The sequence below is a fragment of the Schistocerca nitens genome, chromosome 2 (assembly GCF_023898315.1).
Source record: "Schistocerca nitens isolate TAMUIC-IGC-003100 chromosome 2, iqSchNite1.1, whole genome shotgun sequence".
Lineage (NCBI taxonomy): Eukaryota > Metazoa > Arthropoda > Insecta > Orthoptera > Acrididae > Schistocerca > Schistocerca nitens.
The window spans coordinates 598,356,473-598,374,792 of NC_064615.1; the positions used below are offsets into that span (position 1 = coordinate 598,356,473).

At 36.7% G+C, this 18,320-nt stretch overlaps 1 protein-coding gene across 4 annotated transcripts in view; it reads left to right on the top strand.

Moving 5' to 3' along the window:
• The window catches only part of LOC126236669 (dehydrogenase/reductase SDR family member 12-like), a 91,371-nt gene that overhangs the window by 25,664 nt on the left and 47,387 nt on the right, over nt 1–18,320 (top strand). For all 4 annotated transcript variants that reach the window (XM_049946151.1, XM_049946152.1, XM_049946150.1 and 1 more), the window contains exons 4-6: nt 320–453; nt 12,276–12,371; nt 15,948–16,072. In XM_049946151.1, coding sequence (XP_049802108.1) covers nt 320–453; nt 12,276–12,371; nt 15,948–16,072 — 355 coding nt within the window. The remainder of the gene's footprint in view (nt 1–319; nt 454–12,275; nt 12,372–15,947; nt 16,073–18,320) is intronic.

Here is an 18,320-nt window from a genome sequence, read left to right on the forward strand (position 1 = left end):
ATTACAGTAATGAATAACTGCTTATAGAGCAGACAGAAATACCAAGAGGTAAGGAAACAAATTTCAATTACTAACAGCTGAAACTCAACTATTTAATAATATTTTGCAAGAAAGCTGACTGACTGACAAGAATGTGTGAACTTCTGTGAGAACATCACCGACAACCAAAAGCTGAGTTGCATTGATACCTTCATGTTTAATTGTCATTAGAATCAGTTGTCAGTTGTCATTTAGACTCACCAGTAGATATAAGTAAACATAAAATCAACAAAATGTTTGCGTATAGTAACTTATTTTTCTATTTTTCGGATATTTTCAGGAGCCAACAGTGGAATAGGCAAATGTGTGACATTAGAAATAGCAAAAAGAGGTGGAACTGTACACATGGTTTGCAGAAATTCGGAGAGTGCAGATGCAGTTAAGGATGAGATTGTGAAAACAACTCAAAATGAGGTATGGAAAAAAATTTCTTTCGTGGGTACAAAACATGAACGTCATTCCCAAAGTTTTGATAAAGTAGTACAAATTGCTTAGTTTCCAAAAACTTACCTTCAGAGCTTCTAAACAACTCCCCTTTGCCATGTGCTTCTGCAGAACCACTTTTAAAGCTCCATCCCCTGAGAATGTTGAACACTTATAGGCATGTATCATTTATAAAAAAAAAGGAGGAAATTGTGTGGGGAGCAGCTAGATATTTTTCATAAAGTTACTTTGGAGGATTTGTATTAAATGTTCAGGAAATACTTTTGTGTTTGTTATCCTTCAGACGGGTGGAATTTGCATTTGTGGATCAAGATTTGGTGTAGTCCAGATTTAGTCACTTCTGTATTATTTTAAGAAGCTTGACAAGTCATACTCTAGTACACCAATTTGTTTACTCTCCTATGTTCTTGAAGTGTGATCAGGGTGATGTGCCGTCTTTCAGTGAGGAAAATGTTCACCACACGTTTGTCAATACACTTGCTCTGTTAGTAGAATAAAGGAAAGGCAACCATTGACCTATGGCTGATGGATGTGTGGCTGGATTGAACTGTTACGGGCTCATTTTGATTCCAGTTGTGTTAAATATTGATTTTGACCTCGCAGAACTGAATATAATGACCATATGTTGATATATCTCCATAAGTTAAGCTTTATATTTTTAGGTTACTTCATATGTTACCAGTTGGCTCCAAACCTTTCTCACATGAAGATTATCACGTAAAATCTTAGAGATGGATTCTAATCAAGCCTAAGAGTATACTGAATGAGCAAGTAGGTGCAGTTGGTATACTCATCAGACAGGCACTGAACACATTATGCATTTCTTTCACTTATGCACACCTTACTGGAATGCTGTCCTCGTATGATGTATTAATTTCAGAAATCTCTCCAAGTATTGGCCCTGGCTCAGCTTTGTAATACTTCAAGTTGTACAACAATTGAAATGCAGTATCTTTCTTTTATATATATTCAGCAGTAAGAATGCTGAATAATATTACAGAACTGCTTTAGGTGTGTAATCCATACTGTAGCTGAATTAATTAAAAACTGTTACTTATTTGTCAATGAAAATAATCAGTTTATGAAAACAATATAATTGGATGGATAAAAAAAATCTACTCACCAAGCGGCAGCAGGAAAACACACATACGAAAGGTATTGCTTATTTGCTTACGCAAGCTTTTGGAGCCAGTGGCTCTTTCTTCTGGCAAAGGATTGGAGGGGATGAAGAGCGGCGAAGGAAAAGGACTGGTGAAGTTTAGGAAAAGGGGTGGAGTTTTGACGCTGAGCCAGAGTTTTGGGTGACTTTTCGTAAACCTCACCAGTCCTATTCCTTCACCCTCTTCCTTCCCCTTCAACCCTTCTGCCAATGACACTGCCAGGAGGAGGACCCTCTGGCTCCGAAAGCTTGCATATGTAATAGCTTTTGTATGTGTGCTTTCCTACTGCCGCTTGGTGAGTATATTTTTTTTATCTATCTATTAATTATTCAGTTTGATCTGTCATCAATGGAGATGAAAAGATTTGTATGGAAGTTATTGCAGTTGCTTTTTCCATGGATGTTGTCCTGTAGCTTTTTTCTTCAAAGAATCTCTGTAAACTAATGTAATGACCTTGGTATTTATATGTTAATTTACAGTGACTATTTTTTAATAGCTATTTACTCTTAATTAATGTTGACACGTCAGTATGCAATGACAATTCTTTTAACAGCTGTTTACTCTTAATTTACTCGAAATTGCTAATTTCATATTGTCCTGATGAAATCGGCGCATTAGTAAGAGAATGACGTGGATAAATACTTTAGTCAAAATAGTTTTCTAAACTTAGTGCATGTTACATGCTGGTGAACAATTTTAATAATCTATACTGACATGTTCTGCATGACAGTAAAAAGTAGTAATTTCACAAAAAATCAATAGAACTCTCAAATTAAGTATATTTGTTTTCATGAAATAACCGTATACTTCTATGGAATGGAAAAATGGAAATCATCTATCGCGTCAGTGACCGGGAGTTCCCAGGTGGGAAGTTTGGCCGCCAGGTGCAAGTCTTATTGAGTGCGATGCCACATTGAGCGACTTGCACGTTGACAGTGGAGATGAAATGATGATGACAGCACAACACCCAGTCCCTGAGGGGAGAAAATCTCCCACCCCAGCCGGGAATCGAACCCGGGCCGCCATGCATGGCATTCCAACGCGCTGACCGTTCAGCTATTGGGGTGGGCTGTGGAATGGAGTTTAAACTGCAGTTGCAATAGCTGTATATTGTAATTTCAGCTACAACTGTACAGCATCTCAGTATGACAGTTTGTCACCAGGCAAACCAAACAGCAACTGATTATGAATATAAATAAAAAATAACATTAAATTTCCTTAACAGTTTAATAATAATAGTAATAATAATAATAATAATAATAATAATCCCCGTGGAGGCCCGGGAAAAGAATAGGCCTCCGGTATGTTCTGCCAGTCATAAAAGGCGACGAAAAAAACAAACCACTAATAGGGCTAACCCCCCTTTTAGTGTGATTGGTTGGTTCAGGACAGAACTAAAGAAGCCTCGGACAAGCACCGTCATGGTCGGGGACGACACGTGAATCCTATGCCCGCCCACAATGGTAACGACACTGCTAGCCAACTGGAAAATGATTTAAATCCAAATAGAGGTGTTTTGCAGGATATGCTTCCTGCAACCACCCTAGAAGGAAAACAAAGACAGAGGATGAGATGGTCAGATGAAGTTAATCGACACCTCTTGTTCTGTTATTACCAAGCAACAAACCTAGGAACCAACACAACTGGATACAGATCACAAGTATACACAACATTTATTACCAGATACCCAGAATTAAAATTTTTAACAGAACAACGACTAGCTGATCAGATCCGTGTAATAATCAAAAATAACAGGATACCCCAGTCAGAATTAGAAAACATCAAACAACAAGTACAACAAATACTGGAACAAAATAATGTGCAATCAGAAGAAGAAGGAAATACAGTAATGGACTCAAACATCCCAGAGCAAACAAACAAAGAACAACACGCACCAATTAAACAATCAGAGGAAAACGAAATCTTAAGACAGCCACCAGAACAAGCACAAATAGAACACGAAGTGACACAGATGTTAGATATAGAAGAAAAATTTCAGCTAACATATATAGAATACAAAGACACAAATACAGACATTAGACCATTCTTGCATAGACCACCAAATAACCCACAAGTCGAAACAACAATAAAAACTATCAACACAATCATACACAACAAAATAAATGAATATACAACTATGGAAGAGTTACAACTACTGGTTTATATAGGAGCACTCACTACACTAAGTATACACACTAGGCAGAGATCAGAACCAACCAACACACAGAAGAAACCCACAAAACCAGCATGGCAACACAGGCTACAGATCAGAATAGAAAAACTTAGAAAAGACATTGGACAGCTAACACAATTTATAAGAAATGAAATAGCAGACAAAAAACGAAAAAGGTTTGGTAAAATCTCACAAGAAGAAGCGACAGAGCAATTAGACGAAAAGAAGCAGAAATTACAAGCATTGGCCAAACGACTCAGAAGATACAAAAAAAGTGAAAATAGAAGGAAACAAAACCAAACATTCAACACAAACCAAAAGAAATTTTACCAGACAATAGATAACGCGCACATTAAAATAAACAATCCACCAAACATAACAGACATGGAACACTTCTGGAGCAACATATGGTCAAACCCGGTACAACATAACAGGCATGCACGGTGGATACAAGCAGAAACAGACACATACAAGATGATACCACAAATGCCTGAAGTGATAATTTTGCAACATGAAGTCACCCAAGCAATTAATTCTACTCACAATTGGAAAGCCCCTGGAAATGATAAAATAGCAAATTTCTAGTTAAAGAAGTTCACCTCAACACATTCACATCTAACTAAATTATTTAACAGTTACATTGCAGACCCATACACATTCCCTGATACACTTATACATGGAATAACTTATCTGAAACCTAAAGATCAAGCAGATACAGCGAACCCAGCTAAATATCGCCCCATAACATGCCTACCAACAATATATAAAATATTAACTTCAGTCATTAAACAGAAATTAATGACACATACAACACAGAACAAAATTATAAATGAAGAACAAAAAGGCTGTTGCAAAGGAGCACGAGGATGTAAAGAGCAACTGATAATAGATGCAGAGGTGACATATCAAGCTAAAACTAAACAAAGGTCGCTACACTACGCATACATTGATTACCAAAAAGCTTTTGATAGTGTACCCCACTCATGGTTACTACAAATATTGGAAATATACAAAGTAGATCCCAAATTGATACGGTTCCTAAACATAGTAATGAAAAATTGGAAAACCACACTTAATATCCAAATAAATTCAAATAATATCACATCACAGCCAATACAGATTAAGCGTGGAATATACCAAGGAGACTCATTAAGTCCTTTCTGATTCTGCCTTGCTCTGAACCCACTATCCAACATGCTAAATAATACAAATTATGGATACAATATCACTGGAACATACCCACACAAAATCACACATTTGCTATACATGGATGATCTAAAACTACTCGCAGCAACAAATCAACAACTCAACCAATTACTAAAGATAACAGAAGTATTCAGCAATGATATAAGTATGGCTTTTGGAACAGACAAATGTAAGAAAAATAGCATAGTCAAGGGAAAACACACTAAACAAGAAGATTACATATTGGATAACCACAGCGACTGCATAGAAGCGATGGAAAAAACGGATGCCTATAAATATCTAGGATACAGACAAAAAATAGGAATAGATAATACAAATATTAAAGAAGAACTAAAAGAAAAATATAGACAAAGACTAACAAAAATACTGAAAACAGAATTGACAGCAAGAAACAAGACAAAAGCTATAAATACTTATGCTATACCAATATTGACCTACTCATTTGGAGTAGTGAAATGGAGTAACACAGACCTAGAAGCACTAAATACACTTACACGTTCACAATGCCACAAATATAGAATACATCACATACATTCAGCAACAGAAAGATTCACATTAAGCAGAAAGGAAGGAGGAAGGGGATTCATCGACATAAAAAACCTACATTATGGACAGGTAGACAATTTAAGAAAATTCTTTCTAGAACGCGCAGAAACTAGCAAAATACACAAAGCAATTACTCATATAAATACATCTGCGACACCACTGCAATTTCATAACCACTTCTACAACCCTTTAGATCACATAACATCAACAGATACGAAGAAAGTAAATTGGAAAAAGAAAACACTTCATGGCAAGCACCCGTATCATCTAACACAGCCACACATCGATCAAGACGCATCCAACACATGGCTAAGAAAAGGCAATATATACAGTGAGACAGAAGGATTCATGATTGCAATACAGGATCAAACAATAAACACCAGGTATTACAGCAAGCATATTATTAAAGATCCCAATACCACAACAGATAAATGCAGACTTTGTAAACAACAAATAGAAACAGTAGATCACATCACAAGCGGATGTACAATACTAGCAAATACAGAATACCCCAGAAGACATGACAATGTCGCAAAAATAATACATCAACAGCTTGCCTTACAACATAAACTTTTAAAACAACAAGTTCCTACATACAAGTATGCACCACAAAATGTACTGGAGAATGATGAATACAAATTATACTGGAACAGAACCATTATAACAGATAAAACAACGCCACATAACAAACCTGACATACTCACCAATAAAAAGAAGAAATTAACACAACTAATCGAAATATCCATACCCAATACAACAAATATACAAAAGAAAACAGGAGAAAAAATTGAAAAATACGTCCAACTGGCTGAGGAAGTCAAAGACATGTGGCATCAGGATAAAGTTGACATCATACCAATTATACTATCAACTACAGGAGTCATACCACACAATATCCACCAGTACATCAATGCAATACAGCTACATCCAAACATATATATACATCTACAGAAATCTGTAATTATTGATACATGTTCAATTACCCGAAAGTTCCTAAATGCAATATAACACATACCGTACAGTTAATAGGAAGTGACGCTTGATCAAGGTCCGCGTCACTTTCCATTCTTAACCAGACTTAACGTCTGAGAAAGTAAAGAAATAATAATAATAATAATAATAATAATGAGTGCATAGTCAGCCAAAGTCAGTCCTCATGTGATCGCATTCTCGCCCCACATGATCCTATAGTGGCCATATCTGCATAGCATCTACAGTTCACACAGGATGGATGTCATTCAGTGGTAATTCTAATGGTTTCCCATCTTTACTGCTGCAAAAGTTCAATAGTTTGTAAAAATGAAGTTACAAGCCTCGTTTGAGTAATGAGTTGGATTGTCCTGTAGTTCTCTAGTATAGTAAATAAGTGGGGTATAAAAGGGGAAGTACTAGTGTTCAAATGTCAATGGGATGATAACTATAGAGAATATCAATTTAACTTTGCTGTCGTAATCCATTGTACTTGCTTCTTCATGGTGGCTCAATGATCTGAGATTATTCCGTGCTGTTGGATACAGTAGGATAAAAGGTTTTATATCTTTGCTGCATATCAATATTTGAACTAAAAGTTGCAGATGCTCCACAGATGTTTATTCCCAATTGTACTTCACAAGTAAAACCAGAAGATGCTACTTCTTACAACAGAACACAACTGAATCCAGATTACTGACTGACATTAACACGCGCCAGAAATCAACTAAGGCCGATACAAAGTGACCAGCGATACTCAACGTCACATCGCATTTCAAAGGTGCTGCAGTTGCATATTGATTGTTGACACCAAAAGATACAGTTTATAAGTCAGCAATATTTCATGACATTTACACTGCAGAAGTTCTTCAAATTAGACTCCGATAGATGTTTAAATAGAAATACTGATAAATTTGAATCATTTCAAAAGATTCTTTCAGAATTAAAATGAACGCAACTGTCCATGTTTTGAAATATTTTCATTCTAAACATTTTAGTATATTTGTCCGTAAATGGAGTAATTGTCTATAATTTATTTAATCATAACAAAGGAAACTGAAATGTATATGATTTCTGAAATATGTTTTGTGTATCTGGTTGTAAAAGTGTATTGAGCACTGAGTATTTGTACATATTGAGTATTTGTCTGTGTGTCACATGTTCTGGTTTGTGTTGAAGATAATGTCATTAACCAGTTCCATTACAACATGAAACATTAGAAAAAATGAGAAATCAGTTTTTCTATACATTAATTGATTTAACAAATCCATATTATTTGTTCTTTGCTGAAGGGGGAGAAATAAGAGTACCATTGAGCACATTATGTGGCAATACTGGCTGTAGCTTACCATTTGCTGTTATTTCCATCTTCATGCCGTTTCTTTCCTGTCTTATGTAGTTCAGATGCTAAAGTCAGTCATTCAAGCCACTGATCAACACTCACTCCAGCTTTGAACCCTAAAAGAAGGTAATTTTCTCACATGGAAACATCTCAAATTCAACTTGTGACTGCCCTCCTTGTGGAACATTGCATCGACAAGAAAAATTCATATTAGAAAACTGTAAAATTATACACGTAGACAGAACAGTTGGCCAGTACTTAACTTTAGGCAGTGAAATCGTAAGTATTGCCAGTAAAGCATGTAAAGGTATAAGAAACTATTCCTATCTTTCAGATTCAGAAGCAAGGAATAGTTTTTCTGTTTTAAGTGTTTGTCAGCAGTGCTTGGAATTTCATTTCCTGAAGGTACGGTAAGTCTATGAAGATACGGTAAGTAGTGGTCCGCAATTCTGTCTCCTCATAATTTTACACATTGTAAAACATTATCAGTGAAGCCATACCAAAGACAACTACCATTCCCATATTATTATCTGTTGTGAAGCCATTGGACAACTGTCTCTTGAATCAGTATTAAAAATGTTACACACCAATTGTGAAACGTGATATTTTTGCTTTTGACAGTGCCTAATGGCATAGGACTTTCAAGCTATGTTGTACTACAGGATGATATACCGTATTTTATATGATTGTCTGTATACATAGTATTGTGATACGTTAATCTGTTACCTTGTTTTCTGGCACTTGATAATGGGATATCCTAGTACCAAAATGTAAAAATATCACTCTCAGTAACAAACCTATATTGCTGAAACTTGGACCAAACAAGATGTCACAGTGTTAAGTTAGTAAACGTGCATTCAAGAGGAATACTGTTGAAAAACTCATCTTACCTTTCAGATGTATTATTCAGGTTGTATACGACCCAGGAGATCTGGGAAAAACCCGAGAATTTTTTCATCCAGGAGAAAACTGGGAAAATCATGGAATTTTTTAGAATTCTGAATTTTTCATTGTTTCAGTTTTCAGTTAAATTTTTGTTACATCGACTGGTAAGAACCAATGCTCTAAACAAAGGATGTTACTGTATCTTGCTACTACAGAATAATAAGACAGCACTAAAACATGAAAGAGAGAAAAAACCGAAAATAAAACTTAAATTGCAAAGGAAATGCGCCATATTCAACAACAAAGCAATGCTCATAAAAGTGTCTGCCAACAGCAAAATGTGTCATTGGCTTTAGGAAGACTATGCAATGCTTCACAACAACAACAACAACAACAACAACAACAACAACAACAAATTGCCTCCAATGAGTATGACGTCACATCCGTTTACATTGGATTCATTTGAGCAATTGTGAGTGAGCTCATGTGCATGTGCAATTGAGTCACGTAATATTAGAACCTTCTCCTACTTCTGGCTACCGAAGGGTGGCAGTTAGCTGTATAAGCAATAGCAGCAATCAGCCAGATGTTACCTGGAAAAATTTTACTGGCATGCCTAAGCTGCCAGATTCGCATATGCGCAACAAGCCTGGATCTAGGGGGTGAGGGCAAACTGAGGTATCTGCCCCGGGGCAGCAATTTCAAGGGAATATTAGAACCTTCTCCTACTTCTGGCTACCGAAGGGTGGCAGTTAGCTGTATAAGCAATAGCAGCAATCAGCCAGATGTTACCTGGAAAAATTTTACTGGCATGCCTAAGCTGCCAGATTCGCATATGCGCAACAAGCCTGGATCTAGGGGGTGAGGGCAAACTGAGGTATCTGCCCCGGGGCAGCAATTTCAAGGGGGGAGGGGTGCGCAACTTCATATTCTTGAAGGGAAAAAAACCTTGTTTCACAAGGTGTCTAGCATCCAGCGCGCATTGCTCTATCGATTATTCATATGACTTTGAAAAGCATCCGTCTTGGTTTTTGAACACATTCTAAGTTGATTTCTGAATGAATTATAAGTTGACTTTTGAATGTGTGCATAGTATACGTGATGTCTCTGCCTGCGGAATCCCCGTCGGATCTAGAAATAAATTTTCCTGCAGACAAAAAGGGGATAGGGCTATACGAGCTGAGCGAAATTACGCGAACAGTTGAATGCCAATCGCTGTTCATGTGGTTGACTGTGTTTGCAAATAATCAGCGTTGTTATAATTGCTAGCGAAATCTGTAGATTCAGACTACCAGAGAGGAAATAAATGTCTAACAGGAATAACAGGCAAGAAATATTTCTTATTATCTTCTCATCCAAGAAAATGATATTTAGAAGAAAATTTTTGGACAGACCACTACATTAGTAAAGGACAGTTGCACAGTCCATGGCTAGCAACCGCTTAAGTTCTATTTGGGGAGTAGCATTGAAAATGTGTTGTACAAACACGTTATAACACCTAACCGGAGAATAAACATGGGGTAACTAAACTGGTGGTTGTGACAGGGTTAGTGAAGTTAACTAGAGGATAAGTTTTGACACTGGTAGGAATAGTTACAGAATTAGTGATGACAAGATTGTGTGTTGGAATGAGGAAGGTGAATAAACAGGGACGTTACATAAATTATGGAAGAATATGATGATTCCAAATTTACATAAAAATTTCATACTACTACTTTTCAATCTTGTGTTTCAGAAGCTGGAGCATATGAATGAAATGTGAAACTGTTTCCTAACATAAAACTTTTAACTTGTAATAGGGTGTAATAGGCATTTGATACTGGTACTTCATGAATTGTATTCTGTCGTGTTATAAAAGTGACCATTTGTTTTCGTCTTCTAGGATTATGCCATGATAAAGAACCAAAGATGAGATAATACAGCACTGGTACTCCAAGAAAATTTAAATCCTAACCCGGACATATGAATGTGCACTTTATGCCGAATTATGCTTTTAGTATGGTTCACAAAATTCCGATGCCCTTGGAGTATCTTCTAATGTCTTGTTTCTTCTATTACATAATGTAAGATCTTTTAGTGTTTTGCATGTACAATCATGGGAGCTTCTTGCATTATTGTAGCTGCTCAATCGCAATGACACCTGTTACCTGGCACTCTGGCAGCTGCTGAAATGAACCTATTTCTAACAGGTCATGAGAAAATATTGTGAATGGTTGTTTGAAAAGCTTTACTTTAAAAGTAGATTTCCTTTCATGTAAGATGAACTATGTGCGAAAATGTACAATGAATGTATTAAACCACAGAGCGTTTGACTCCCACTTAAAAATCAACTCTTTGAGGACGACCATTTAGAAGAATTTAGAGCCCAGATGATCAGACATTTATGTTGTCTTTAAAAATTTTACTGGCACTTCTCTTGCAACTCATTAATCTGAGAGACCAATATTATATTTGAAAGCTTTTCTTTTCTTTTCTTTTCTTGTAGCAACACTATGTATATTAATTTAAACCATTGACTTTTCCTATTTGTGTGTTCGTGCTAGTTCACAGTGATGTTTCTATTGGCTAACTTCATCACGTGTCCTATGCTCTTAATATCTGCAGTCATCGGCTGGCGATATCACGTGACACGAGCTATGACTGGCTTACAAAAGCGCAATGCATCTCGATTTCAATGCTTCGGAAAGTAACATGCAGCGTTTGGTGGAATTCGAATTTATACTTTCGTAATACGAAAAATGCAGTGTACACGTTGCTGAACATCAAACACCTTTCCAAAACATGTTTTTTGTCTCTTCCCCCCCCCCCCCCCCTCCCCCTGAGTTTCTTTTTCTAAAGAACTGGGAAATTCAACACCATTGTACAAAACCCTAACCATTCACAGGATTGATAAGTTTTACAGTTCCAAGGAAAAGTATACTGTCACTTAACATGGAAAAAGTGTTTTTTCACCTGGGAGAAAGCATATTTTTATCCGAGAAAAATATGGGAACTTTTTTCCTTGTTCGCACATACACCCTGATTATTATTCAAATCCCATCAGGAACTTTGCTACTAAGTCCTTTTCCAATCTGAACTTGAAAGGTGGTGGTGGTGGTGGTGGTGGTGGTGGTGGTGGTGGTGGTGATGATTATAAGTCAGAATGCAACCATCTTTTTTTCTTAAAGCTTCCAGTTTTAAGCTTGTAAGTTTGCACAGTGTCAAAATGTGGCTGGTATAGAAGGCCAGTATCGAACAGGTACTCATCATTATTTGTTGGTCTTTTTGTTGTAACATTCACATCAGAATCTGTATTTTACACATGTAGTACCATTTAAATTAATTATAAAATGCAGAAAAATGCTACACTATTGTGTTCTTAAGGTTCTTTTCTTCCATCTGTGCAAAGGTGCAATTTTTTTGCTTCAGTCCTCTTTTTCACGTATAAGTGGATAGTGTGTGTTGTTTTTTTTTTTAATTTTTATTTTAGTTAATTGTTAATAAAGCAATATGTGTATATTCTTTTCTCCAGAACATCCACACTCATATATTGGATTTATCTCAGCCAAGAAGTGTCTACAAATTTGCGACGAACTTTAAGGAAACTCAAGAGAGACTTGATGTTTTGGTATGTATTTTAAATTAGCAGGAGAGATTGAAATTTTGAAATAAATTGTTCAAACTCGCTAAATTAAGTTCCAAGCTTTTTCTCTTGGCATTAACAAAAATATAATGTGGGTAATAATGTTTGTTTTTACTAAAAATTGTAGTAAAGATAACCAAAAACTGATGGTAGAGTCAACACCAACTGGATGCATAATTTGAAAAAAAGAAAGTGTGTGCATGGAGATGCCATTTTTTAAGACTGTGTGATACACATTACTGAATTGGAATGGACTTGATGCCCAGCACGAGCCAAAGGTGTGTTACCAGGTGTTAAGACACTTTCAAGCTACAGAAAAAGGGAAGATTATAAAACCAAATTAAAGATTAAATGAAACTATATAGCCCCAGAGACCTTTTCAGGTCTCAAACATCTATGATGTATATATGCAAACTGAAGCAACAAATGAAAATTTGTACCAAGACTGGAATTTGAACCTGTGTCTGCTGTTCACTAGGCAGGTGTGCTAACCATACAACCACCACTGAACAGTGACTTTTCACAAATGCAGAGACTATCCTAGCATACCTCACTCCTCAATCCAAATACCCATTCGCACCCAGGGCCCACTGTTTATTCCCCCTGAACTCAAACAGCATTGCAGAGACACTCCAACTGTATCGAAATAGCACCTCAGCACCGAATGAAATGGCGGATCCTGCCCGAAACCCAGGCATTGGTGCATTAGCCGAATGAAACTATATGGTTCCAGAGGTTATGCAAGTCTCAAAACACACATGATGTGTATTTGCAGACTGAAGTAATAAATGAAAAATTGACATGATGTGTATTTGCAGACTGAAGTAATAAATGAAAAATTGAATCAAGCCTGGGATTTGAACCTGAGTGACTTGCTCACTTGGCAGATGTGCTAACCATTATGCCACCTTTACACAGCGGCCTTGCACAACTGCGCGGATACCCTAGCATGCCTCCCTCCTCAATCCAAATTCCCATTCATGCCTGAGTTCACTTGGTATTCGCCATAAAAACAGTGTTGTTCGAGTTTGGGGGATACCAAGTGGACTGGGGTATTAATGGGAATTTGGAATGAGGACGGAGGCGTGCTGGGGTACTAGTTTCAGTTACTGTGCAAAGCCACTATGCCAGGATGGCATTCACGGGAATAAGCATCGGCTTATTAAGCCTCTCCCTGCACCTTGGATGACCTTCACTCAGCCCTCCTGCCAGGAGGAGATCATTTTAACTCAGCTACGTATTGGGCACTGCCTTTTTAGCCATTGTCATTTGCTCAGTGGCGCTGCCCCTCAATTTTAACTGTCTGCTACTTCCTGCTGGAATGCCTTTCTTTCTTCTTCTCTTCTCTTCTCTTCTCTTCTCTTGTCTTCTCTTCTCTTCTCTTCTCTCGCTCTCTCTTTTTTTACGTTCCAGCTTGGATTTACCATCTGATTTATCAGCCGTTTTAGTGAATGATGCGTGAGCTGTCGACTGCCATTTACTTTTTATCTGCCGAAGAAGCAATATGGCGAAGGCCATTTAATTTTTTTACTCATGCCTTGTTTAACTGTCTCCTATTCAGTCCATTGGGACTGACACACAATCGTTTCCCTCGTCTCTGTGTTTGTGTTCTCTAGTTGTGACTTGGACGCGTATGACTCCATCGTTTTTTGTGCCCTAAAACCAAACAAAACAAAACCATGGGCAATTTAATAGATGATTACGTAAACCAGTGCAAAAAAGAGAGAAATAAATTACAAAATGAACTTAGTTGCATAATATTCTTGCTTTCAAACAAATCTCTTTTGTTTGTTTATATAGACATTATGTTTTGTCCTTTCATGTACATAATATGTTTATTTAACTGTACATCTGCTTGATCTCTCATGTTCTAATAGTCTGTTGGACAATTTAAAGTACCGTATTTACCTGACAATAAGATGATCCTGAATATAAATTTTCCTTTAGAAATTTTTATATTTAATGTCTACTGACCAATCCAATTTACAAACTTCTTTATTGATACAATCTATCTTAAGATCTGTTTAAAAAGGTTAACACTATCTATTGTAAACACTTGTAGGTTTTTCGAAGATAGATTATGACACTGATATGCAAGTAGGTTTTTGTCAGATATGCCGGCAGTTGCTGAGCTAATGTTGTTCTGCGTCATACCTTAAGCCCCAGCCTCAGCTCATACTTGCTTTGATTTCTGCAATGCCAGCAGTTGAAGGATTCTTCTTCGTCTCCAACGGTTTCAATCTGATAATTTTTTGAGCGACTGGGAAGCCTTAATTGTGTTCTGGTCACACATATTGAACATTCTGCTGCTCCAGTTAACGTAACTTTCCCTGATTCGGTCCTTCTTAAAGAGTAGAACTGGCAATATATGATTTATTCTTCATCTGATGCCACTTACGAACATTTGCTTCTGTGACATCAGATTTTTTTTCTGCTGCACAGTTGTTCATGGCCTCTGTGTCTTGAATAACTATTAACTTAAAATTAGTTTCATATTGTCTGTATTTGTAAATTGCAAACTCATAGATCCATGTTTCTCAAAGGTCACATCAGCGATTAACATCTATTATCAATCACTCAACTTTATTGTTTTAACAACATTAAGCAAACTGAATAACAGCATTTTTTTTGCTTTGTTGGCTCCTTAAGTGCTGAATCAGCAGGAATCAGATCATTTTGGGCTAACACTTCACTTCATAATTTGTTGCCAGTTTTGAAAATCGACTATGCTGTTGAGCAGCGGTTGCTTTAGTGCCATTGTAGAACCTTGTGTTTCATTTATTGTGCCACATTTTGGGTGTTCTGTGTGAACATATTTATACTAAAATTCATTCGTCACCTGTAGAAATGTGTACTGTTGTTGGGTATTTCTACTTTTGTAAAATCACTTCAGTTCCAAATACATTTAGATTTAGATTAAATGTAGTAGATGTTAATAAAAAGCCAGGTACATGGGATGCGTTCCCATAGTTGGCAGCATGACAAAATTTGCTGCCTGCTCACCAATACCTTTCCCACATTTTGCTCTACTGGTGCCACTGCACCCCGTCTCATCCTTCTGTAATCACCAAATTTGATCTGTGTGTGACCTCTCAACTCCTAAAGCTTTATCTGAAAATGCAAGACAACTCATATCTTAAGCTATGACACAGTGTAAAAATTTTGATCTCAGCAACCAAAGCTTACTTGATCTACGGTTGTAAGGTGACCCTGCATTTTTCGAATGACAAATTTGAGGAGAAAACCTTATCTTACTGCCTAATGTAATTAGATTGATTAAAAAGTCTACTCGCCAAGCAGCAACAGGAGAACACACACACAAAAAGTTGTGTGTATAGACATGTAAAAAAAAAATTATTTTATTATTTTGGATGTGTTCCCCTGCCCCTGCTTTCTGAGTAGATTTTTTTTATCCACCCAATTACGTTATATTGTCAAAAATGATTATTTTTGTTGTTATCTTACAGTCTGGTAAATACAGTATATGAGTTGACTTGGGTTGTTAAGTTTTATGGGCAGAACTCCTTCACTTTTCCCTCTTACACGGTTTTTTTATTGTAGATCAACAATGCAGGGTGTATGGTAAATAAAAGGGAGACTGATGAAGATGGCCTTGAAAAAAATTTTGCTACCAATACATTGGGCACACACATTCTTACAAGGGTGTTGCTACCATTGCTTAAAAAGTGAGTATGATTCATGCTAATTTTCTTTGAAATTAAGAGAAATAACAAATATGTCTTTTAGCATTGGTAGTGAGTTATTCTTAGTTTAGAAAGACTGCCGGTAGTGTTAATAGAACTTTTATGTTTGTGTGAAGCATGTAGTCAGCATAATTCATCTGTTTTAGAATAAAAGCATCAATGATACAGCCTGGCCATGTACAATGTACCGTATACACTGTGCTGATTAAAGTCATGGGATAGTGATATGCACATATTTTGATGGTGGTACTATTGTGTACACAAAGTATAATAGGGTAGTGCATTGGTAGAGCTGTCATTTGTACTTGGGTGATTCATTTGAAAGGTTTCTGGCATGATTATGGCCACACAATGGGAATTGAGACTTTGACATGGAATGGTAGTTGGAGCTAGATGCATGGGACAGTCCTTTTCAGAAATCGTTAGGAAATTCAATATTCTGAGATCCACAGTGTCAAGAGTGTGCCAAGAATATCAAATATGAGGCATTACCTCTCACCAAGGGCAGCGTAGTGGCCAACAGCCTTCCCTTGACAACCGAGCTAAGCATTGTTTGCACAGAGTTGAGAGACAAGTAACACTGCATGAAATAATTCCAGAAATCAATATGGACTGTATGATGAATATATGCGTAAGGAAGCCTAGTGGAGTTGGGTGTTAATGGGCATGGCATCCGGCAAGAATCCCATGACTTTTGTCACCTGAGTGTACTTACTTGATAGTTATGTTTTACTTGAAAATTGGAATAGATGATATGAAGTATGTGATACTGCATTTATCAGAGTAATTGACTGCCTCTGATTCCAGCAGGAGTATGAGATTGTTCAATACAAAATTAATTGATTGAAAAGAATTTAAATGTATTGACTGTAGATATCCAGTAATGAAGATGAAAGATGGTGAATAAACATCTCACTACGTGGTTAGTTGTGATTTACGTATGAAAAAGCCACATATTAAATATTCATCAGATAAATCTTTGAATGTTTTTCAGATCTGTGTGGCCTGTACTATATGCCTTCCATGTAAGAAATTTGGCAGTTACAAAGAGGTGCAATGCTTTTATGACTCATTTTTACTATTATCACACGAATGTCGTTAAAAATCTGACAGAAGCCCAAACAGTTGGTCGTCATTGAGAGTCATGTAAGTTATTGCTAACCCACATTCCCTCTTAATAAGTACCTTGGTTGTGACAGTAACATGCTAAGAATTATTTGAGCTATATAATTTCCCATAGCTTGACAAAAAAAATAAGGCAGTTAGATGATTAAAGTAAATTTTATTGAAATTGATTTAGGATACTGTAGTAATCAGAGCCACACAGTCAGTAAAAAACTGCTGCCATATGTGACATCGGTACGATGAATTTATTTGCAGTATGTAGTAGAAGTATTTCTGTACCTAATTTGTTCCATATGGTTTCCCAGTTGACTTTTCTTGTCATCCAACTTTTTTTTCATTAAGAATTCAGAACTAAACATAATTTGTTATTTAGTGCTGCCTGTGTGTTTAGGGCAGGTTCACTCCCACACATTCAAACCACATTCAGTTGATTCCTTTAAATTATAAATCATTGCTCTGACTTTGCAATTCACTTTTATATCTACCAGTATGTGCAACAGAATTCCATGATTTAATATGAAAATTTTGCAGTTATTGGTTGGTGTTACTGAAGTAGGAGGCAGCATCGAAAATACCCATAAGAAATTGCATATCATACTGTGCTTAAATTATTTCATTAGGTTTGTCTTGCATAATGTGGAGGAAAACAAAGCTTTACACATTCCTACAAAATTAAAAAAAAAGAATGAATGTGAATGTGTATCATCTGGTGAGCCTTCTATTAATTGGCAGTGAGGACATAAATGAAAATGTAATGGACAGAAATGGAAAATAGCAGCTATTCTGCAGCTGGTTGCTTGGCAGCACATACATACAAATCAGAAAAACACTATCTTGAGGTTTCGATATTTTTTCTGTCTAAGTACATATACACCAATATGATAGTTGCAGCAATTGTTCGAGCAGTTGGCAGTTGGAAGAGGATTGAAGGAACTGTGAGGAAAAAAAGTGTGGGGAAATTCAGGTGGAGGGTATTGTTAAGAGCATATCTCTCACTAGCAGTAGAAGAATGAGGTTTAATTGTGGTAATAAGCAGGCTGAGGGGCAGAAATGAGAGGGAGGGGATGATGAGGACAAAGAGTGGGAATGGGGTAGCTAGGGATCA